The sequence below is a fragment of the Natrix helvetica genome (genome assembly GCF_964273705.1).
Source record: "Natrix helvetica genome assembly, chromosome: 2".
Lineage (NCBI taxonomy): Eukaryota > Metazoa > Chordata > Lepidosauria > Squamata > Natricidae > Natrix > Natrix helvetica.
Window position 1 is genome coordinate 293,762,635 of NC_138552.1, and position 23,575 is coordinate 293,786,209.

The 23,575-nt window shown below is 47.4% G+C and overlaps 1 protein-coding gene across 5 annotated transcripts in view; it reads left to right on the forward strand.

The window, feature by feature from the left end:
• Positions 1-23,575, forward strand: part of TEX14 (testis expressed 14, intercellular bridge forming factor) — a 91,077-nt gene that overhangs the window by 26,806 nt on the left and 40,696 nt on the right. For all 5 annotated transcript variants that reach the window (XM_081945381.1, XM_081945379.1, XM_081945380.1 and 2 more), the window contains 6 exons: positions 964-1,111; positions 2,759-3,759; positions 5,705-5,796; positions 11,077-11,159; positions 20,764-21,045; positions 23,223-23,311. In XM_081945381.1, coding sequence (XP_081801507.1) covers positions 964-1,111; positions 2,759-3,759; positions 5,705-5,796; positions 11,077-11,159; positions 20,764-21,045; positions 23,223-23,311 — 1,695 coding nt within the window. The remainder of the gene's footprint in view (positions 1-963; positions 1,112-2,758; positions 3,760-5,704; positions 5,797-11,076; positions 11,160-20,763; positions 21,046-23,222; positions 23,312-23,575) is intronic.

Genomic DNA, 23,575 nt, shown 5'->3' on the forward strand with positions numbered 1-23,575 from the left:
GAGAGGGGGAGGAAGGGAGAGAGGGAGGAAGGAGGGGAAGGAGAAGAAAAAGAAAAAGAAAGAAGGAGCAAAGGAGAAAAACAAATGCTGTCGCTTTAAATTGGAACTGAGCATGCCTGGCTGTGGAATTCTGGGAGTTGAAGTCCACAAGTCTAAAAATATTTGAAACTCAGCACTGTGTCAGTGCCTCACCAGTCATAAACCTCACCGCACGTCACTGCCGGAGGCTTCCCTGAAGCCTTCAGAGAGCTTAAAACCACCCTCCGAGCAAACCGGAAGTGACTTCTGGGTTGCTCGGAGGGTCGTTTTAAGCGCTCCGAAGGCATCGGGGAAGCCTCGGACGGTCCCTGAAGTCACTTCCAGTTTGCTCGGAGGGTGGTTTTAAGCGTTCCGAAAGCTTCAGGGACAGTCCCTGAAGCCTCCGGGGGGGGGGGGGGGGGGGGAGGCTCTTTTTGCCCTCCCCAGGCTCCTATAAAGCGCCTCGCGTGCCCTGACAAATGGCTCCGCGTGCCACAGGTTCGCCATCACCGTTCTAGTCTGTTCTGTTCTATTCTTTTCTTATTCTTATTCCCTTCCATTCTATTCTATTCTATTCTATTCTAATTCTTATTCTTATTCTCTTCCATTTCCCTCCCCTTCCTTCCATTCTCTATTCTATTCTTATTCTCTTCCATTTCATTCCATTCCTGTTCTGTTCTATTCTATTCTGTTCTATTCTATTCTTATTATTCTCTTCCATTTCCCTTCCCTTCCATTCTCTATTCTATTCTAATTCTAATTCTTATTCTTCTTTTATTCCCTTCCCTTTCTATTCTATTCTATTCACAGAAAAAAACTATGTCCATCAAATTTAAACATACGAAATGAATAATGGCCCACTATGTGGACAAAGCGTTCTGCTAACTGGTTCTTCGTTTTTCTTTCCTTCCCCTCCCTCCCCCCCCCCCCCCCCCCCCCCCCCAGGATTTACTAGAATCTCGCAAGCACCGTCCGGAGGGACATCCGGAATCTCCCAAGCCTGAAATTCAATCCAATATCAATATCTGTTTGCCTTCTGCCTCGGCTTTCGAGGTTAAGAAGCCAAGATTGCAAGACGAAAAGCCTCACGTAGGTTGGTGTCCTCTGAGAGGCTGGGCGTAACGAGATCCCGGAAAAGGGGCAGGGGTGTTGTGTGTTTAGATCTCTGCTTGGTGAGGTTTCCTCACTGCTCAGGAATTCTGAAATGGAGGGGTCAATTTGGGGGGGCAGGGAGAAAGGATGTTAGTAGGTGAAGTAGGGTATTTTGAGCCGGAAATTGGCGTAAATTGTAAAGTCCGGCAACTTTAGGCAACTCAAATACTGTTATGTCGGGTGAATAAAGTAGCTGGTTAATTTCTTTGGCTGTAGAATACGGCATTCAGTTTTGGTCACCACGATGTAAAAAAGATGCGGAGACTCTAGAAAGAGTGCAGAGAAGAGCAAGAAAGAGGATTAGGGGACTGGAGACTAAAACATATGAAGAACGGTTGCAGGAACTGGGTATGTCTAGCTTAAGAGAAAGAAGGACCAGGGGAGACATGATAGCAGTCTTCCAATATCTCAGGGGTTGCCACAAAGAAGAGGAAGTCAAACTATTCTCCAAGGCACCTGAGGGTAGAAGAAGAAGCAATGGATGGAAACTAATCAAGGAGAGAAGCAACTTAGAACTGAGGAGAAATTTCCTGACAGTTAGAACAATGAATCAGTGGAACAGCTTGCCTCCAAGAGTTGTGAATGCTCCAACACTGGAAGTGTAGATGTAGTGGGTTAAGGCACCAGGTTAGAAAGTGGGAGGCAGTGAATTCTAGTCCCACCTTGGACATGAAACCCAGCTGGGGGACTTTGGGCCAATCATCAGGAGACACTGGGTTCTGGTCCCATCGTAGCTACGAAAGCCAGCTGGCTGACTTTAGGCCAATCACTAGGCGACTGGGAGTTCTACTCTCCTTAGCCATGAAAACCAACTGCATCACTTTGGGCCAATCTCCAGGAGACAGTGAGTTCTAGTCCCACCCTTGGCATAAAAGCTGGCTGGCAGACTTCGGGCCAATCACCGGGTGACTCTTGAGTTCTAGTCTCCTTAGCCATGAAAACCAGCTGTGTGACTTAGGGCCAATCACCAGGTAACGGTGAGTTCTAGTCCCGGCTTAGGCATAAATGATGGCTGGGTGACTTTGGGCCATTCACCAAGAGACAGTGAGTTCTAGTCTCACCTTAGCTATAAAAGCCAACTGGTTGACTTTGGGCTAATCACCAGGAGACCGTGAGTTCTAATCCCACCTTAGGTATGGAAGCCAGCTAGGTGACTTTGGGCCAATCACCAGGAGATTGTGTATTCTAGTCCAGCCCTAGGCAAGGTAGCTGGCTGGGTAACTTTCGGCCCAATCACCAGGGGACGGTGAGTTCTATTCCTGCCTTAGTCATGAAAGTCAACATGGAGATTTTAGGCCAATCACCAAGAGACGGTGAGTTTTAGCTCCACCACAGCTACAAAAACCAGTTGGGTGACTTGGAGCCAGCCCCTCTCTCTTAGCCCAACCCACCTCACAGGGTTGTTGTGGTGAGGAAAATAGGAGGAGGAAACTCATGTCGGATATGTTCACTGCCTTGAGCTATTTAGAGAAATAATAAAGGCAGATTATAAACGAATACAATTAAAAAAACAAATGATTAGCAGGTGAGAAATGTGATTGTTTCTCCCTCAACACACTTCCCTCGCCATTCTCGCTTTGTTCCTCAGTCCGGAGTTTCACCACCACCAGATGCGCCATTTCCTCGCCGGAGAGCAAACCCATCGTCGTCCAGATCTCCGAGCCGGTTCTCCGCACAGCGCAGTCGAGCCCCATGTTAGAGGAATGTTTGAGCGACCTCGTCCAGGTCTCCGAGCCGGTTCTCCGCACCACGCAATCCAGACCTTTCTTCGACAGACGTTTGAAAGACGCGGAAGAGGACAGCAACGCCAACCTGAGCTTGTCCAGCGTGCAAATTAACGAGATATACACTTGCTATCCAGAGCTGGGCGAAGAGACGGAGGGGGACGAAGAGACGTCGAGAACCGAGCAGGACCCCGATTCCCACGGAAGATCATCAAGCTCTCCCGGCGATACGGCCGATTTCTCTCCCCCTCGACTCGTCAAGATCCGAGACCGCGAGGCAAGCCTGTCCTCGGACAACGAAACGGAATACAGTCACGAGGACCTGAACGGCGTCTCGGCGATGAACGAGGTGCTCAAGAGCGTCCACGGCAAACAGGGGAACGTCCAGTCCCAGTTCGAGCACAAATTCGGCAAGTGCGTTCTCGATCTCAAGATCTGCCAAACTTTGCTCCAGCAAGCTACGCATTCCCTCTCCCGCACCGAAACCAAACTGGGCATGCTAGAGACTTTCGACAAACCTCGGGAGGTGTTTTGGGGCACCCAGGCGAAGGAACAACTCCCCGTCGGGATTCCTGCCCCCGGTTGCCAGGAGAAACTGGAGAGCATCTTGAGAAATATTAAACCTCCCTCAAACGGTGACCGCGCCCTGCAGTGGAAGACGGTGGGTCCTCCGACGGAGGCCTACATCCCACCACCGTTCCGGGTTCCAGGGGCATACAGACCCCTGGTGATGCAGTCTTACCAAGCATCTGAAAACAGACCCAAAAGTGCCAACCCCAGCCCGGATACCACCTACTGGAGCGATTTTGGACCAGAAACAGCCAAAAGTCCCGTAAATCCAAAAGGAACAGAGTCGAACTATCAGGTAAAGTGGGAAAGAGATGGGAGGCTCTTTTGCACCCCGAGCAGGGTTGGTTGGCAGCGATAACGTTGCTCAGATGGCTGCTTCCAAGGGGAAGGTTTTGAAGCTCATGAAACAGGGAGCCAGCCTAGAACTAAGGGAGACATTTCTGAAAATGAGAACAATTACGGTTAGTTCTCGACTTACAACCGCTGCTTAGTGACCGTTCGAAGCTACAACGGCATTGAAAAAAAGGGACATGATTGTTTTTCACACTTACAACCCTGGCAGCGTTCCTCTCCTCCCCCGTCATGTGATCAAAATTCAGATGCTTGGCAACTGGCATGTACTTATGACGGTTGCAGTATCTCAGGGTCACTTTGGGACCTCCTTACAAGCAAAGTCAACCGAGAAGCTGGATTCACACAACAACCGTGTTATTAATTTAACAACTGCTGTGAATCACGTAACAGCTGTGGCAAAAAAAGGTCGTGAGGGGGCCAAACTCACTCTCGGAAAATGTCTCACTTAACAACATAAATGTTGGACTCAGCTGAGGTCATAAGTTGAGGACTATCTGTCGTCGCAGCATCCTGAGGTCACGTGATCGCCGTTTGCGAACTTCCCAACGGGCTTTTTGATAAGCAAAGCCCAGTCTTGGAAGCCGGAGTTGCTTAACGACCGCATGACTCGCTTAACAACTTCAGCGCTTCGCTTAACGACCGTGACAATTTTTCATGTTGTAAAATTGGAGGCGATTTGCTTAACAACCGCCTTCCTTAACAGCAGAAGTCCTGGTCTTGATTCGGGTCGTAAAATGGGGACTGCCTGTAATTTATGTCCAGAAATCTTTCTCCCTTCTCCAGAGGTTGCATTGACAGGGTAGAATATATTTGGGCATCTGATGGAGATTGTATTCCAAAGCTGCAGAGGGTTAATTCGAACTCCCCTCCCAGTGCATGCCATATTTTACGAGCTTTCCGTTCTGACCCAGCCTTATCAGAAGCAAGAAACAGATTCCTTGTCATGAAAAACTCTTGATTTACCTCTTGTGAATTAATGGCATTCGCACAACAAAAAGTCCAGGCTAAAGTCCTTCAAGGAGTTAACTGCAGTACAGACCTTATCAGTTCCTTACGATAACTGCAAGGCCGAAAGGCTGTAAACTTAAGTTCTGGCAAGCGGTCTTTGTGGCATGAAACACAATGAGCAAAATCTTCAGAAATACGAACTGTTGTCTCCTACGACAACCACTCCCCTTTCCTTCTATTTATTCCCCAGCCAGGGAGGGGCCATTCAGCATCCACGTGTGCTTTGCTTCCCGATTCAACTCCTTGTCCTCCATTGTTCTCCTCTCCTAACAGCTCTGTGCATATGTGCATCTGGAACAGGCCCCAGCTGTTCTTCCTCCTCCCTCATCTCAGCCTCCAAAGGCAGCTGCCTCTCCGGTGGCTGCGATATCTCAGACGGCCCTGGCTCTGAATCCGACGCAGAGCATCCATCAGAGCCTTCCCGAGACCCCAGAACTGGCCCAAGTTCTTCCCCAACCACCTCATTGTCTGAGTCTGCCACCAGCTCCGTTAACAGCTGGCGGGCCACAACACTTTCTCACCCCGGCAGTTAAGTGAACCCCTGCAGTTGTTAAACTAGCAACGCAGTCGTTAAACGAATCCAGCTTCCCCGTTGACTTTGCTCGTCGGAAGGTCGCAAAAGGGGGAGTCACGTGACCCCAGGACCGCGCAACCGTCATAAATGTGAGCCAGTTGCCAAGTGTTTGAATTTTGACCATGGGGGATGCTGCAGGCGGTAAACAAGTACGAAAAACGGTCGCGAGTCCCTGTTTTCCATGCCTTGGTCACTTCGAACAGTCACTAAACGAACAGTTGTAAGTCGAGGACAACCTGCACAGAAATAGTTGTGTGGCCCCCTACCGGCCCAGATCACCACCTCATCCATGTGCTTTTTTTAGCCCGTGCCCCAAGGGGTGACCTTCAGGAGGAAGAAGAGCTCCCAGTTGCGTCGAGGCAGCTCAATGTTGGACGGGATCAAAGTTGAAGATGGGTGAGTCCTCTTTCCTCAATCCCCGGCTGTAGCCCAAGAGAAATGGGCATGTGGTGGGCAGAGGAAAAACGCAGCATTGGGTGTGCGTTCTACCTAAAAAGAAATCGGTGGGAGTGTCAGAGTTTGCACAGGTCTGTCCCGTGTATCAACCCAGGAGCAAGCACAACAACAGTGGTTTGTATCAAATAGTGGCTTTTATCTACAATACGAATGTAGAAATACTATACATACATGCACTACCAGCAGTATCTAAACAAACAGCAATTACAGCAGGGAAGAAGCTCGGCGAACCGCAAACACTCTAGCAGGGCCTCCTCTTATTACCCAGGCTCTTAAAGGGATAACAGCCAGAGATCCTGCTGACTCTTTCCCAGCATTGCTTCAGCTGGTCAGCTCTTAAATTATCACCTTGACAGACAGTCTGAATTCTCCATCAAGAGAAAAACTGTAACGTCAGTTTGGGCCCTATCTAACAAAATGAAATTCAAGGGTGAAAAAAGTCAGGTTCTACATTTAGGCCAGAAAAACGAAATGCACAGGTACAGTATAGGTGGTACCTTGCTCAATAAATACAATAGAATAGAATAACAGAGTTGGAAGGGACCTTTGGAGGCCTTCTAGTCCAACCCCCTGCTTAGGCAGGAAACCCTGTACCAGTAATGGCTAACCTTTTTGTTGTCACGTGCCGAAAGCGTGCGCCATTGTACCCATAACACAATGTATGTGGGACACAGTGGTGGGTTTCAAAATTTTTTAGAACCTCTTCTGTAGGTGTGGCCTGCTTTGTGGGAGTGGCTTGCCAGCCATGTGACCGGGTAGGAGTGGCTTCCAGCCATGTGACTGGGTGGGAGTGGCTTCTGGCCATGTGACCGGGTGGGAGTGGCTTCTGGCCATGTGACCGGGTGGGAGTGGCTTGCCAACCATGCAGCTTCAGAGGATAATTCAGGACTGGAAGGAACCTGGAGGTCATCTAGTCCAACCTCCTGCTCCAGCAGGACATTGTTGAAATGAGTTTCTGTCTTTTCAATTCAATTCAATTCAATTCAATTTATTAGCGCTTATAGACCGCCCCCTCTCCCGAAAGGGACTCGGGGCGGTGTACAGTCCATGTCAAAGAACAAAATTAAAACAATTAAAATTACTACATGGAGAATATATATATACAAATATAAAATGGATAGATGCATAAGAGGAGGATAAAAGATGTGCAGGACTGTATTGCTAATAAATAATTAAAATAAACAGGCATTAAGATCCCAATACCCAATAAAATTAAGACTATAAAATAATACCCTTAAAAACCAGTAAAATATAAATGCCAGGAGATAGGCGTTAAAATTATGCCAGGCCAGCCAGTCGAAACAGGTGAGTCTTTAGTTTCTGCCGGAAGGAGCGGAAGTCGGTGGTGGTTCTGATGTCGGGGGGGAGGTCATTCCAGAGGGTTGGGCCCATCACAGAGAAGGCCCTACTCCTTGGCGTCGCCCGCTGGCATTGCCTAGCGGACGGCAGCAGGAGAAGCCCCTCTCTGTGAGAGCGAATTGGCCGCTGGGATGTATGTGGGAGGACGCGATCCCGCAGGTAACTGGGCCCTATGCCATGGAGCGCTTTAAAGATGGTGGTCAAAACCTTGAAACGCACCCGAAAGACCACAGGCAGCCAGTGCAGCTCACGCAGGAGCGGTGTCACATGGGAGTACCTGGTACTCCCCATGACCGCCCGCGCGGCTGCGTTCTGGACTAGCTGCAGTCTTCGGGCGCGTCCCAAGGGAAGCCCCATGTAGAGAGCATTACAGTAGTCCAGGCGAGACGTCACCAGTGCATGAGTGACCGTGCGTAGGGCATCCCGGTCCAGGAGGGGGCGCAATTGGCGCACCAGGCGAACCTGGTGGAACGCCCCCCTTGCCACGGCTGCCACATGATCATCCATTGACAGCCGGGCATCTAGGAGGACGCCCAAATTGCGCACCCGTTCCACAGGGGGCAGCTGCTCGCCCCCTATGGTCAGCGTTGGAATTAGCTGACTGAACCGAGGTGCCGGTAGCCACAGCCACTCAGTCTTGGAGGGGTTGAGTTTGAGTCTGTTGTCCCCCATCCAGACCCCGACGGCTTCCAAACACCGGGACATCACTTTGACAGCCTCGTTGGGGTGGTTTGGGGTTGAAATATACAGCTGAGTATCATCAGCGTAGAGGTGATACTCAACCCCAAAACCACGGATGATCTCACCCAGCGGCTTCACATATGTGTTGAACAGGAGAGGCGAGAGGACCGACCCCTGTGGCACCCCACAAGTGAGTGGCCTCAGGGTCGACCTCTGCCCCCCCGTCAACACACATTGCGACCGGTCGGAGAGGTAGGAGCCGAACCACCGTAAAACGGTGCCTCCGACTCCCATCCCCTCCAGCCAGCGCAATAGGATACCATGGTCGATGGTATCAAAAGCCGCTGAGAGATCTAATAGGACCAGGATAGACGAGCAACCTCTATCTCTGGCCCTCCAGAGATCATCAACCAGCGCGACCAAGGCTGTCTCTGTGCTGTGTCCGGGTCGGAAGCCGGACTGGCGTGGGTCTAGATATTCGGATTCGTCAAGGTGTCGCGGAAATTGCTGCGCCACCACATTCTCAACAACCTTCGCGGACGCAATAAGAGCGGCACAATGTCTACGTTTGGCCGCTCTCAATGCCACAAGGTAGGTCCGTAAATAGGATCTTACCTGTGTTCGATCAGACTCGGAGCGTGAGGACCTCCACCTGCTCTCTAGATGTCTCCTATGGCGCTTCATCGCCCTCAGCTCCTCGGTATACCAAGGGGCTCGGGCGGATCGCTGCCGCAGGAGAGGTCGCAAAGGCGCAACCCGGTCCAAGGCCCCAGCCACCGCCATATTCCAGGCGGCCACTAGGTCCTCCGACCGAGCGCGGGTCAGGGCTACAGGTAGCGGCCCAAGCTCCGTCTGGAACCTCTCCGGTTCCATCAGGTGCTTGGGGCGGTACCAGCTTGGACGAGCTGGCTCCGCCTCCTCACGGTGAGGGGTAGCGACAGGGAAGTCGAGCCGGAGACATGAGTGATCTGACCATGACAGGGGAGTAATAACTATGTCCCCTATTCCCAGATCACTCGTCCACTGTTCAGATACAAAAACAAGGTCCAGTGTGTGACCACCCTCGTGTGTGGGGCCCTGAATTAGTTGGGTCAGGCCCATGGCTGTCATGGAAGCCATGAACTCCCGAGCCACCTCAGATGCTGCTCCCGTCGACGGCAGGTTGAAGTCCCCCATGACCATAAGCCTGGGGATCTCAACCGCCGTCTCTGAGATCAGCTCGAGGAGCTCGGGCAGGGCCGCTGATGTATAGCGAGGAGCCAAGTATACAATCAGCAGGCCCAAATGCCTCCCTGGGCCCCATTTAACACCTAGGGACTCACAACCGGGTATCTGAGGGACAGTGAACTCTCTCGGTTCTAGACTCTCCCGAATAACTACCGCCACCCCGCCACCCTTACCCAGGGCCCGGGGCTGATGGAATGCATGGAAACCCGGTAGGCACATTTCCACGAGGGGTAAGACACCCTCGTGGCCCAACCAGGTCTCCGTTATCCCTGCAAGGTCCAGCTCCCCCTCGGAGATCAACTCACTAATGAGGGGGGCCTTGTTGGTTACGGACCTTGCGTTGCACAGCATCAGCCGCATGCCCTGGCCCTGTAGTTCCTGACCACCCAGTCTGCGGGGGTTGGTACAAACGACCGGGCGTAGCCAACAGCCACGGTCTCCCAACCGACCTCGTGATTTTCTCCTGTCCTCGCATCCCCCCCTCCCAACGACCGATGTAATAAAACAACCCTCTACTGGAATAGCTTGTTCCCTCTCCCCCCCCACCCCGCTCACTCCCCTCCTTGACTCACCTGCTCGACTGTTGCTGGCTTCTCTCCCGGCCTGGTTAACACACACCCCTCCCTGGAACCCCCTAAGAACAGTGTAAAACATTTCGATAAAAAGCCCCTCAGCTTCCGTTTCTTCCACCTCTCGGGGTTCACAAACCCGTCATCAAGGCAGGCCCTTGAAAGCGCCAAGGGCCATACCTGCGAGAGAGGGGTCTCTCGCAGGCGGAGCAGGTCTAGCCTTGAGTAGATTGGTAAAATATTAAAACCCAATTGGGTAAGGTGCAGATGGTAACAGTTAATAGTTAATAGCCGGAGGCGAAGATGTTAAAGATGTTAAAGGGGAGCTGGGGGGGGGGAGAATGTTCCCAATATTTCCAGAACGTGAAGGTGAAGCAGGTGGAGAGATCATAAAAAATGGGGAACAATCAAGGTGGTTGAAAGTGGATTTAATTACAGATGTGGGTTCTTTAGTAAATGGGGGGTGGCCTTCTAAGCCCAGCTGTTCTTAGTCTTAGTCTGGTCTGGGCAGCCTGGTTCCAGGCCATCCCCAACCATTATTTAGGTCTTCTTCTTCTCTACTGGTTCCCAACATCCTCACCTTGACCCCCCTATCCGGCGTCTCAGTTCTCATTTCTCTTAACATTCGCAGCAGTTTGGGGAAACGCTTCCAAAATTATCCAGACACCAGAGCAAATTCCCGGGAGCCTGGGAGCAGCCAGGATACGGCCAGCTGTTATGGGGGAGTCCCTGGCTGCGGTTCTTTCCACACACCCAACAAGTTACATGACTACATAGCCACGCCCACCCAGGCACATGACCCCCGCCAAGCCACGCCCACAGCAGTAAAAAAAATTAGATTTCACCACTGGGTGAAAGTCCCCACGTACATTTTAAAGCCACGGGCGCTGCGGGACTGTCCCACTTTCCGTCGTCCCCTCCTCCCGGATCCTATTCCCACCCTGCCAACCGTCGTTAGCGAGGTTGCCGTTGGTCGTGGCCGGGTCGGGCTAGTTTCTCGGGCCGGAGAGCGGGGTTGCACGTCTTCCCCAAGCGACCGAGGCACGCCCAGCACCAACAAGGGCTGGAAGAAGCTCCAGCAAGAGTGAGGCACCAGAGAATCAGCCCCAGCTGCTTCTCCATCCCCTGCCATCGCCCTTACCTTCTCAGGCCAGGCGAAGAGTGACTGGGAGGGGAGGGCGAGGAGCAGGGCCAGCCAGAGGTGGGATCACCTGACAGGGAGCCACAGCAGAGGGCCCAAAGAGCTGCATGTGGCTCTGGAGCCATGGGCTGCCGACATCCACTCTAGGCTGCTTAGAGGAAACCTAGTTTAAAGTGGGGTGTAACTGTATACGGCCACCTATCTGTGGTCAGTAGAAATGATGCTGGTAACCTGGTTTTGCAGGTCCTTGAAAAAAACAGCTCCTGAAATCTACGAAGCGAATTTGAGAGGCGAGGAGAGGAGAATGGCCCAGTCGGAATGGACAAGTGAGTTTGGGGGGTTTCCAGTCCACAGAAATGGGGGGGTTGGGGTGGGGGCGTTCAAGTGAGCTGGGATTACAATACCCAGCATTCTCAGCCCTGCAGTCAGAAGATCGACCCCTTTGGATTAGGCGAGGGTGCTAATCGAGCTGTCAGGTTTCCTAAAAATGCCCTAGTTGATTCATGAGTCTCAAGCCAAATTTCAATACAAAACTAGTCATTTATTAGGAGCACCATTAGGCAAGGCCTTTTCACAGTCAGATCTAAGCTTTGTTTGAGTTATAGCTGAACTTTACCCCTGTTCCTTCCCTCCCCTCAGTCTGTGTCATAAATCACATTCCCCAATGAGGTGCACCCCTCCCAAGCCTGCTGCAGTAATCTGAGATCCGACTTTAGCCTAAAGTATGCATGGAATACAACCCCCCCCCCCCCTTTGTCTCACTTTGGCAACATTAGGAGTTGACACTAGCATTTGGGATCAGTTAGATGCCCTTTGGTGGCTCAACAGATGGAGACACATTCCCTCCCCCATTGTTCCTAGCAATGGTGCCCTCAGCTTGGAGGCCTCGTGAGGTCATCAAGATGAGTAACCCTTTATAGACCTTCTTGCAGGAACTTTTACAGCCGTCTAAAGTTTGGGGCAGTGAGTTAAACGGATTAGTAATAGGCTTTGGGCTGCCCATCAAGAATTCCTCATGCTGGCTGGGGAATTCTGGGAATTGAAATTCAGACTTCGTAAAGCCAATGATGAACAGAGGGATGGAATTAAAAGTTTACGTGAATTGTTCATACCATTTTATAATGCCTTGATAAGGCCACACTTGGAATACGGCATCCAGTTCTGGTCACCACGATGTAAAAACAGATGTGGAGACTCTAGAAAGAGTGCAGAGAAGAGCAAGAAAGAGGATTAGGGGACTGGAGACTAAAACATACGAAGAACGGTTGCAGGAACTGGGTATGTCTAGTTTAATGAAAAGAAAAAAGAATGTAATTGAATTGAATAGAATATAGGATAGGATAAGATAGGATAGGAATAGAATAGAATTCAAAATAGAATAGAATAAAATATGAAAGGGTAGAATAGGAATAGAATAGAATAAAATAGGAGAGGATAAAATAGAATTCAGAATAGAATATAATTCAGAGTAGAATAGAATAGGAGAGGATAGAATAGGAATAAGAATAGGAATAGAATAGAATTCTGAATAGAATAGAATAGAATTCTGAATAGAATAGAATAGAATTCTGAATAGAATAGAATAGAATAGAATTCTGAATAGAATAGAATAGAATAGAATTCTTTATTGGCCGAATGTGATTGGACACACAAGGAATTTGTCTTTGGTGCAGATGCTCTTAGTGTACATAAAAAGACAAGATACATTAGTCAAGAATCCTAAGGTACAGCACTTAATGATACTCATAGGGTACAAATAAGCCATCAGGCAACAATCAATATCCATATAAACCATAAGGATACAAGGCGCAAAGTTACAGTCCTGCAGTCATAAGTGGGAGGAGATGGGGGATAGGAACGATGAGGAGACTAATAGTAATGCAGCCTTAGTGAAGAAAGACAAGAGGGGACATGGCAGCAGCCTTCCAATATCTCAGAGGTTGCCACAAAGAAGAGGGAGTCAAGCTATTCTCCAAAGCACCTGAGGGCAGAACAAGAAGCAACGGGTGGAAACTAATCAAGGAGAGAAGCAACTTAGAACTGAGGAGAAATTTCCTGACAGTTAGAACAATGAATCAGTGGAACAGAAGTTGCCTCCAGAAGTTGTGAATGCCCCAACACTGGAAGCCTTTAAGAAGATGTTGGATAGCCATTTGTCTGAAGTGTTGTAGGGTTTCCTGCCTAGGCAGGGGGTTGGACTAGGAGACCTCCAAGGTCCCTTCCAACTCTGCTATTCAGTAGTTGCCAAAGGTTAAGAAGCATTGCTCTTTGGATAGTATAGCTGAAGTAGGGATAATCCGAACCTGTGTCTCGAGGGAGACCCTAAGAGAGGACTAGAACTCACAGTCTCCCAGTTTCTTACTCCCCATCACCTTGGCCGCTGCACCAAACTGGCCATTGGTGAGTAGAACAGGGTGGCATGGAGAGAATCTGCCAATCCGGCCACTAGATGGCAGTAGAGGTCAAAGAAAAGGAAATTGTGTTTTTTTCCCCCTGCATGAAAAAACTTTGTCAATCTTATTTATTTATACTTATATTTATTAAATTAATATGCTGCCCATCTCACTGATGCAGCAACTTTGGAAAGGTTACAATATAATGAAAAGGCAATAAAAGGTCATTTATTTAAGGACTGGTGATGACTGCACTGAAAATGGTACAACTAATCCTCGCACTTACGACCGTCACAGCATCCGAGAATTTAGGCGCTTGTATTTGTCCTGGTTACAGCATCCTGGGCTCATATGATCATCATTTGCAACCTCCTTAGGGGAAAACGGATTTGTTTATCGCATGTGATTTGCTTAACAACTGCAGCCAAAATGGTCATACAACTGAGCATGATTCACTTAATGACCGCATTGCTTAGGAACAGAAGTTCAAGCTGTGGTTTTAAGTCAAGGTCTACTTTTACAGGTGGTCCTCGGTTTACGTCCCACGTGGAGCCTAACATTTCTGTTGCTAGGCAGCACAGTGATTGAGGGAGCTTTGCCCCGTTTTACGAACTTTCTTGCCAGAGTTGTTAAGTGAGTCACTGCAGTTGTTAAGTGACTCACAGGTTTTTTTTAAAGGAATCTAGCTTCCCCATTGACCTTGCTTGTCAGAAGGGCGCAAAAAGAGGATCTCGTGACCCCGGGACATAGCGGCCGTCATAAAAACCGGCTGAACTTGGATCATAGGATTTCAGCAATGGTCGTAAGTGTGAAAAACGGTCATAAGCCATTTTTTTGTGCACTGTAACTTTGAACGGCCACTAAATGAAAAGTTGCAAGACAAGGACTCTTAGTTGGCCTGGAGATTTCAAATCCCAGCTAGTTTAGTTATACACTATATTTTGCAGTTGGTTTATTTATATCCCCTCATTGTCACAATCTATGGCACATTTAAACCAATTTACAGAAATTGCATCTTTGGAATTGCGTAATGGCCAAACGACCATAATTTCTCGCCAATAAAGGGTTGAGCGTTGAGGGTTCGAGAATTGCCAGCCCATTTAAAATATACAAAAAAGTATAAGGTGATTATCCATCTGCCTTCTCTCCCTTCCTCCTTTCACCAAAAGGAGGCATAAACGGTAATGAACTGAGGGAATCTGTCGGGACTTTTCCCCGCTTCATTTATTTTGTTAAAAATCGTATCAAATAGAATAGAATACAATATCAGAGTTGGAAGGGACCTTGGAGGTCTTCTAGTCCAATCCTCTGCTTAGGCAGGACATCCTATAACATTTCTGACAAACGGTTGCTCAATTTTTTCTTAAAAACTTCCAGTGTTGGAGAATTCACAAGTTCTGGAGGCAACTTCTGTTCCACTGAATAATTGTTCTCACTGTCAGGAAGTTTCTCCTCAGTTCTAAGTTGCTTCTCTCCTTGATTAGTTTCCACCCATTGCTTCTTGTTCCACCCTCAGGTGCCTTGGAGAATAATTTGACTCCCTCTTCTTTGTGGCAACCCCTGAGATATTGGAAGAGTGCTATCATGTCTCCCCTAGTCCTTCTTTCTCTTAAGCTAGACATACCCAGTTCCTGCAACCGTTCTTCATATGTTTTAGTCCCCTAATCATCTTTGTTGCTCTTCTCTGCACTCTTTCTAGAGTCTCCACATCTTTTCTACATCGTGGTGACCAGAACTGGATGCAAATATTCCAAGTGTGGCCTTACCAAGGCATTATAAAGTGGTATTAACCCTTCACGTGATCTTTTTTTTTTTTTTTTTTTTAATTAAAAGAGTTTTGTACAAACAAATTTTCCCCCTTTTCACCCCCCCCCTCCATACAATATAAATCTCATACAAATGCTATACCCCCCCGCAAAAATTCACATTCAAATATTATACCAAACACTTTACCCCCTCCCCACCCCCCATCTTAAAATAGATTACTCATAACCCCTCTCCTCCCAACAAAAACTATAGAGATTAGTCTTAAATTAATAATGACACATTGATCATTTTCTAAGCTAATTTAACATCTATAACTCTTAATATAAATTTCTCCTAGCCTAACAATGTTTCATTAGTCCCATCTTCTAATTTATTCATACATATATATTGCCCCACCCTCCACCCTAACCCTCCCCCACCTCCCGCACAAACCCACCCCCCTGACTTCCGCTGTATACCACTCTAATAATTCCAAACATCCCATATACTATTTACTCTGATCATCTATCGGTCTAAACATTCTTACCTAAAGGCTAGATAATAACTCCTAGTCTGGTATTTATTCTGTATATAATCAATCCATTTTGCCCATTCCTGTGTGTAATCCTCCTGTTTCTGAGCTTTTAAGAAAGCTGAAATTTTTGCCATTTCAGCGAACCCCGCCACCTTCTGAATCCATTGATCAATTGTTGGCAAAAAATCTTTTTTCCAATGTTGCGCAATCAACAACCTAGCTGCTGTAACCATATACAAGGCCAATTTTGTTTCCCCTTTGGTAAAATCCTTAACTATACCCAATAAAAACATTTGTGGAATGAATTGTATTCTTTTCTTAAATACATTCTGCATAACCCACCATATTTTTATCCAAAAAGCTTTAACCTTGTTGCAAGTCCACCATACATGAAAAAAGGTAGCATCTAGACACCCGCATCTCCAACATTTTGGTTGAACATTTGGGTACATGCATGATAATTTTTTAGGATCTAAATACCATCTGTAAAACATTTTATAAAAATTCTCCCTTAAATTCTGTGACTGTGTAAATTTAACATTCTGAACCCATATTTTTTCCCACGTTTCCAACATAACCACTTCCCCAAAATTCTGCGCCCATTTAATCATACAATCCTTAACCAATTCACTTTCTGAGTCTCTTTCTAACAGTACATTATATATTCTTTTAACTTGTTTTGGACCAGTCTCTTTTATCTGCTTAATCAGTTCCACTTCTTTATCCATAAAGCCGACCCTGCGATCTTCTTCCCATCTCTTCTGAAGCTGTATGTAATGTAACCAATTTAAAGTAATTCCTTCTTCCAACAGCTGTTCCAAAGTTTTTAACTTCCATTCGCCCCCATCAGCAATAAGCACATCTTTATATAAACAACCCCCGAGTGACTTAATATTCATAATCCCCATGGTGTCTGCAAGATCCAACCAAAGCGGTATTTTATAATCCCAATTGGGCCGGTGCTTCTTCCATATTCTCATCAAGGCACTACGGAGAACATGGTTGTTGAACACTTTATCCACCCTGTCTTCATAAAAAAGATATGCATGCCATCCCAGAACAAGATCATGGCCTTCTATATTGAGCAATTCCATTTTTGTTTTCCCAAACCAATCTGCTACATGCGTTAATACCGCAGCTTCATAATACAATCGAAGGTTTGGGAGTCTGAGGCCACCTCTTTCACGTGTATCTTGCATAATCTTCATCTTTACTCTCGGTTTTTTCTCCTTCCAAACAAATTTATTTAATGTTGTTTGCCAATTTAACAAGGTTTTATCTGACTTGAGCACCGGAATCATCTGGAATAGAAAGATAAATCTAGGTAGAATGTTCATTTTAATTGCTGAGATCCTTCCAAGCAAAGACAATTGTAACTTTTTCCACGCTTCAAGATCTTTCTGTATCTTTTGCCACAACACTTCATAGTTATTTGAGAAACGTGATCTTGATTCTATCCCTCTGTTGATGCAGCCTAAAACTGTGATGGCTTTTTTGGCAGCTGCTGCACACGGCTGGCTCATATTTAAATGGTTGTCCACTAGGACTCCAAGATCCCTTTCACAGTTACTACTACAGAGCAAGGTATCATCTATACTGTACCTGTGCATTCCGTTTTTGTTGCCTAAATGTAGAACCTTACTCTTTTCACCATTGAATTTCATTTTATTAGATAGTGCCCAATGTTCAAGTTTGTCAAGATCCTTCTGTATCTTAAGCCTATCTTCTGGAGTGTTGGCTATTCCTGCCAGCTTGGTATCATCTGCAAATTTGATGAGTTCCCCATTTATTCCCTCATCCAAATCATTGATGAAGATGTTGAAGAGTACTGGGCCTAAAACAGAGCCTTGGGGTACTCCACTGCATACTTCCCTCCATGTAGATGCAGTTCCATTGAGGACTACATGTTGAGTGCGGTTGGTCAACCAGTTACGAATCCATCTGGTGGTGATGCTGTCTAACCCACATTCTTCTACTTTATCTAGTAGTAGGTTATGGTCTACCTTATCAAATGCCTTACTGAAGTCCAAGTAAACTATATCAACGGCATTCCTCTGGTCCACTACTTTTATCACTTTGTCAAAGAATGCAATAAGATTAGTGTGGCGTGATCTGTTTTTGACAAATCCATGTTGGCTTTTGGCTATTACTTTGTTTACTTCTAGGTGTTTGCAAATTCGTTGCTTGATTATTTTTTCCAGAATCTTTCCTGGTATTGAGGTCAGGCTGATAGGTCTGTAGTTTCCTGGATCTAATTTTTTCCCTTTTTTGAAGATGGGAACCACATCAGCTCTTTTCCAGTCCTCTGGTAGTTCCCCGGTGTTCCAGGATCACTGAAAGATATAGTTCAGTGGTTCTGAGATCTCTTCTGCCAGTTCCTTCAGAACCCTGGGGTGTAATCCATCCGGTCCTGGTGATTTGAACTTGTCTAGGGTAGACAGGTGCCCTGCTTTGGGAAGGGGCTTTGGAAAATAGGTTGACCCCCTTTTCTTCTTTGGGGCAGACCCTCCAATACTGGAAGACTGCTATCATGTCCTCCCCTGATTCTTCTTTTCTTTAGAGTAGCAAAACCCAAATCCTGCAGCTGTTCTTCGTATGTTTTAGTCTCCAGGCCTTTGACCATCTTAGTTGCTCTTTTCTGATGTCCAGGGGTCCCCAATCCCCCAGCTGCATCCCAATACCAGGCTATGGAAGCGGCGGGCGAGGGAGGCATGAAGCTGGATGTGTGCAATGGGTGTGCACAGACGTGCAAAACCCTCCCCTCTTTTCCCCTGCTTCCTCCGTCGGTCCGCCAAGCCAGGAAGGTTGGAGACCCCTGTTCTAGTCCTCCTCATTAAGGAAGCCCTACACCACTTCAAGACAAATGGCCATCCAATCTCTTCTTCAAAACCTCCATTCACTTCTGGAGGCAAGTTGTTCCACTGGTTAATTGTTCCGTTGGGAAATTTCTCCTTAGTTCCTGCTGCCCCACATCTATCATCTGGCCTTGTACAGCATGTAAGTGGATTCAGGAAATCACACAAATAGAATAGGATAGAATTGGAAGGGACCTTGGAGGTCTTCTAGTCCAACCCCCTGCCTAGGCAGGAAACCCTATACCGTTTCAGACAAATGGCTATCCAACATCTTCTTAAAGACTTCCAGTGTTGGGGCATTCACAACTTCTGGAGGCAACTTCTGTTCCATTGATAAATTGTTCTAACTGTCAGGAAGTTTCTCCTCAGTTCTAAGTTGCTTCTCTCCTTGATTAGTTTCCACCCATTGCTTCTTGTTCTACCCTCAGGTGCCTTGGAGAATAGTTTGACTCCCTCTTCTTTGTGGCAACCCCTGAGATATTGGAAGACTGCTATCATGTCACCCCTAGTCCTTCTTTTCATTAAACTATAGACATATCCAATTCCTGTTATTGATGTGGGACCTTGTGGTGGGTTTGCATGTTGCAGAAGTGTTTAGAATAGAATAGAATAGAATAGAATAGAATAGAATAGAATAGAATAACAGAGTGGGAAGGGACCTTGGAGGTCTTCTAGACCAACCCCCTGCCTAGGCAGGAAACCCTATACCGTTTCAGACAAATAGCTATCCAACATCTTCTTAAAGACTTCCAGTGTTGGGGCATTCACAACTTCTGGAGGCAACTTCTGTTCCACTATTTTATTCTATTTTATTATTTGTTATTATATTTTCTATCTTCTATTCCATATTTATTCTATGCTACTATTCTATTCTATTCTTATTCTATTCAATTATTCCATTTAATTATTCTATTCTATTCTATTTTCTTAAAATAATTCTATAAAATAGCAGAGTTGGAAGGGACCTTGGAGGTCTTCTAGTCCAACCCCCTGCCTAGGCAGGAAACCCTATACCGTTCCAGACAAATGGCTATCCAACATCTTCTTAAAGACTTCCAGTGTTGGGGCATTTACAACTTCTGGAGGCAACTTCTGTTCCACTGATTAATTGTTCTAACTGTCAGGAAGTTTCTCCTCAGTTCTAAGTTGCTTCTGTCCTTGATTAGTTTCCACCCATTGCTTCTTGTTCTGCCCTCAGGTGCCTTGGAGAATAGCTTGACTCCCTCTTCTTTGTGGCAACCCCTGAGATATTGGAAGACTGCTATCATGTCTCCCCTAGTCCATCTTTTCATTAAACTGTAGACATATCCAATTCCTGTTATTGATGTGGGACCTTGTGGTGGGTTTGCATGTTGCAGAAGTGTTTAGAATAGAATAGAATAGAATAGAATAGAATAACAGAGTGGGAAGGGACGTTGGAGGTCTTCTAGTCCAACCCCCTGCCTAGGCAGGAAACCCTATATCGTTTCAGACAAATGGCTATCCAACATCTTCTTAAGGACTTCCAGTGTTGGGGCATTCACAACTTCTGGGGGCAACTTCTGTTCCACTGATTCATTGTTTTCACTGTCAGGAAGTTTCTCCTCAGTTCTAAGTTGCTTCTCTCCTTGATTAGTTTCCACTCATTGCTTCAAGCCATGTCAATAAGAAAGCATAATCGTGTTTCTAACTTAACAGCCGCAGTGATTTACTTAACAACGGTGGCAAGAAAGGTCGTAAAATGGGGCAAAACTCACTTCACAACTTTCTCCCTCAGCGTCGTAATGTTTGGGCTTAATTGTGACTATCAGCCGAAGACTACCTATGGAGATATTCCTCGGCTTACGGCCGACAATTGAGCTCAAAAATCTTATGTTGCTAAATGAGATATTGTGACGTGAATTTTCCCCCTCGTTTTACGACCTTCCTTGCCGCCGTTGTTAAGTGAATCACTGCAGTGTTTAAATTAGTCACGTGGTCGTTAAGCGAATCCAGCTTCCTCCATTGACTTTGCTTGTCGGAAGGTTGCCTAAGGGGAATCACATGACCCCGGGGCACTGCGATGGTCATAAATGCGAGTCGGTTCTCAAGTGTCTGTATTTTGATCCCACGACCACAGGAGATGCTGCGACGGCCATAAGAGTGAAAAATGGCCATAAATCACTTTTTTTTCTGTGCCGTTGTAACTTGGAACGGTCACTAAATGAACTGGGATAAGTGAAGGACTACGTGTATTTAATTCTATGTAGCTTCCTTACCGTATCGGCTAACATGGTCACGTCCCACTAAAACCAAAGATTGATTGATTGATTGATTAAACCCAACCGATTTAAGGGATTGTGGTCGTACGTAGAGGACTATCTGTATTTATTAATTAATTAAATCCTATTTATTAAGTCCTCCTGTTGTGCTTTCTCTCCAGCCGAAGTGAAGCAGATGGCCAAGCAAGCAGCTTTGGGGCAGCTTCATTTACCGACGCATCACCCTGCCAGCAGATGGATGTTGCAGAGCGAGGCGCAGGATCTCCAGACGGGTTTCCCGAGCCCCACCATCTCTGACCGTGTCCGATTCTACCAGGAGAACGGCGAGGCGGAGAGGGCGCAGTGCACCAGGGCTATCGGGGACCACAAAGTGCGTTACGATCACGAAAAGCAGAAAAATCCAGACGGGGCATTAGGAAGAGTCCCAGGCTTGGAGAAGGAAGGTAAGGAGGGTTGAGTTACAGCTCTGTAGTAGATGGTGTAGTAGGGTCTGCTGCTTGGATGGTGATGGGGGGTTGGACTAGATGACCTACAAGGTCCGTTCAAGCTCTGTTAATCTGTTTCTCAACTGTAACAACTTGATGAGTGGACTACAACTCCCAGAATTCCCCTGCCAGCACAATTCGGTTCAGGGGCATTTACTTCCATGTTACTTCTTCTCATAAAAACAGACCCTCCGCGAAAGTAGCCAAAATCTGTACATTTCGCTGCCACATTTTTAGCAGCCCCAACGATGCAAATGTAAGCTTCAATCTTGCCATGGGGGTTTGGTCCAGTGATTAAGGCAGCAGGCTAGAAACTGGGAGACTGTGAGTTCTAGCCCCACCTTAGGCATGAAAGCCATTGGGTGGCTTTAGCCAATCACCAGGAGAGGGTGAGTTCTAGTCCCGCCTTAGGCATGAATGCCACTGGGTGGCTTTAGCCAATCACCAGGAGAGGGTGAGTTCTAGTCCCGCCTTAGGCATGAATGCCACTGGGTGGCTTTAGCCAATCACCAGGAGAGGGTGAGTTCTAGTCCCACCTTAGGCATGAAGTGACTTTAGCCAATCACCAGGAGAGGGTGAGTTCTAGTCCCGCCTTAGGCATGAAAGCCATTGGGTGACTTTAGCCAATCACCAGGAGAGGGTGAGTTCTAGTCCCGCCTTAGGCATGAAAGCCATTGGGTGACTTTAGCCAATCACCAGGAGACGGAGAGTTCTAGCCCCACCTTAGGCATGAAAGCCAGCTAGGTGACTTTGGGCCAATCACCAGGAGAGGGTGAGCTCTAGTCCTGCCTTAGGGATGAAATCCACTGGGTGACTGGGCCAATCGCCAGGAGGCAGTGAATTCTAGTCTTGTCTTAGGGATGAAAGCCAGCTGAATGACTTTGGGCCAATCGCCAGGAGACTGTGAGTTCTAGCCTTACCCTAGGCACGAAAGCCACTGGGTGGCTTTATGCCAATCACCAGAGCAGAGATGGTATTCAGCAGGTTCTGACCAATTCTGGAGAACCAGTAACAGAAATTTTGAGTAATTCGGAGAACCGGCAAATACCACCTCTGACTGGCCCCGCCCCCATCTATTCTCCGCCTCCCGAGTCCCAGCTGATCAGGAGGGAATGTGGATTTTGCAGTATCCTTCCCCTCGAGTGGGGGAGGGAATGGAGATTTTATAGTATGCTTCCCCTGCCACGCCCACCAAGCCACGCCCACCAAGCCACGCCCACAGAACCAGTAGTAAAAAAAAAAATTGAATCCCACTACTGACCCTAGGCGGCAGTGAATTCTAGTCCTTCGGTATGAAAGCCAGCTGAGTGACTTTGGGCCAATTCTCAGGCGACTGTGAGTTCTAGTCCCACCTTAGTTATGAAAGGCAGCTGGGTGACCTTGGGCCGGTCTCTCAGCCCGGCCCACCTCGCTGGGTTGTTGTTGAGAAGTAAAATAAGAGGAGGAAGGAAGATTAGTTGTGTTCACCCCCTTGGGTTATTCTTCAAAACTATTAAGACGGGTTGTTTTTTAAAATTAAATTCACAACCCAGCACATCTTAATTCTTTTTTTCCCCTTTTTCTTTTGTTTTAAAACCTACCCTACGGGTAACCGTTGAACAAGAAGCAGCAAATTGCTGCTCTTGTGCTGTGAATTGCCCACCCCTTCCCCGGGAAGAAGACTCAATAAAATGGCTAAGGAGCAGGAATGCAAATCGACTTGGACATAATTGGTGTGCAAAGAGAGAGGTTGTCTGTAGAGATTTTAGCGTTCTGGGTACGTTCCATTTCCCCGGCGCTTTCGGTAGGCGAGCGGATTCGCTGGTCTGCCTCCCGGGAGAACCGAAAAAGGATGGGATTTTTTTTCAGAGACCGTTTTTACAAAATGCATTTATTGGGGGATGCTTTATCCCTCTCCCTTAAAAGGATAATTTGGAGGAGCGGGGGGGAAGTGGGAGTTTGGCTCTGTGGATTAGCTATTTAATTGCTATCCTCCTCCCCTCTGTTGGCGTTTTCTGCATTATTTCTTTTTCCAGCCTGTCCGTCGTCCAAGAAACCCCGGGTTTTGTCCTCCACATGCTAATTCCGACTCTCACCCCTCCTCCTTTCTCTGGGGGGTTGATGTTGCATTTCATGTTGTCTTAATTTATTATTAGGAAGAGACAGTTCGGTTCCCGCCTGCGAGAGTGGTGCAGCGCCACGCAAGCCCGTTTGCCTTTCTCTTCCGTCGGAGGATTCTTGCCGGGTATGGTTTCTTTTGCTCCTTCGACCGCTGAATCGTTAAGCAATCGTTCTTGGTCCAATTGGCCAGTCCCGATCCAGATCATTGAGCAAAATAAAACTAGAAGTACAGAGCGTTAAGCCTGGGATTGAAAATCGTTAGCAACCGGTTCTGTGCCCAGTTGCTGGGTAGGCCGGCCATGTGGACTACTCGGCCTCCTGCACCACGGCGGGGAGGCCTGTTTTTCGCCCTCCTCAGGCTCCGGAGGTGTTCCTCGACCCTCCGGGA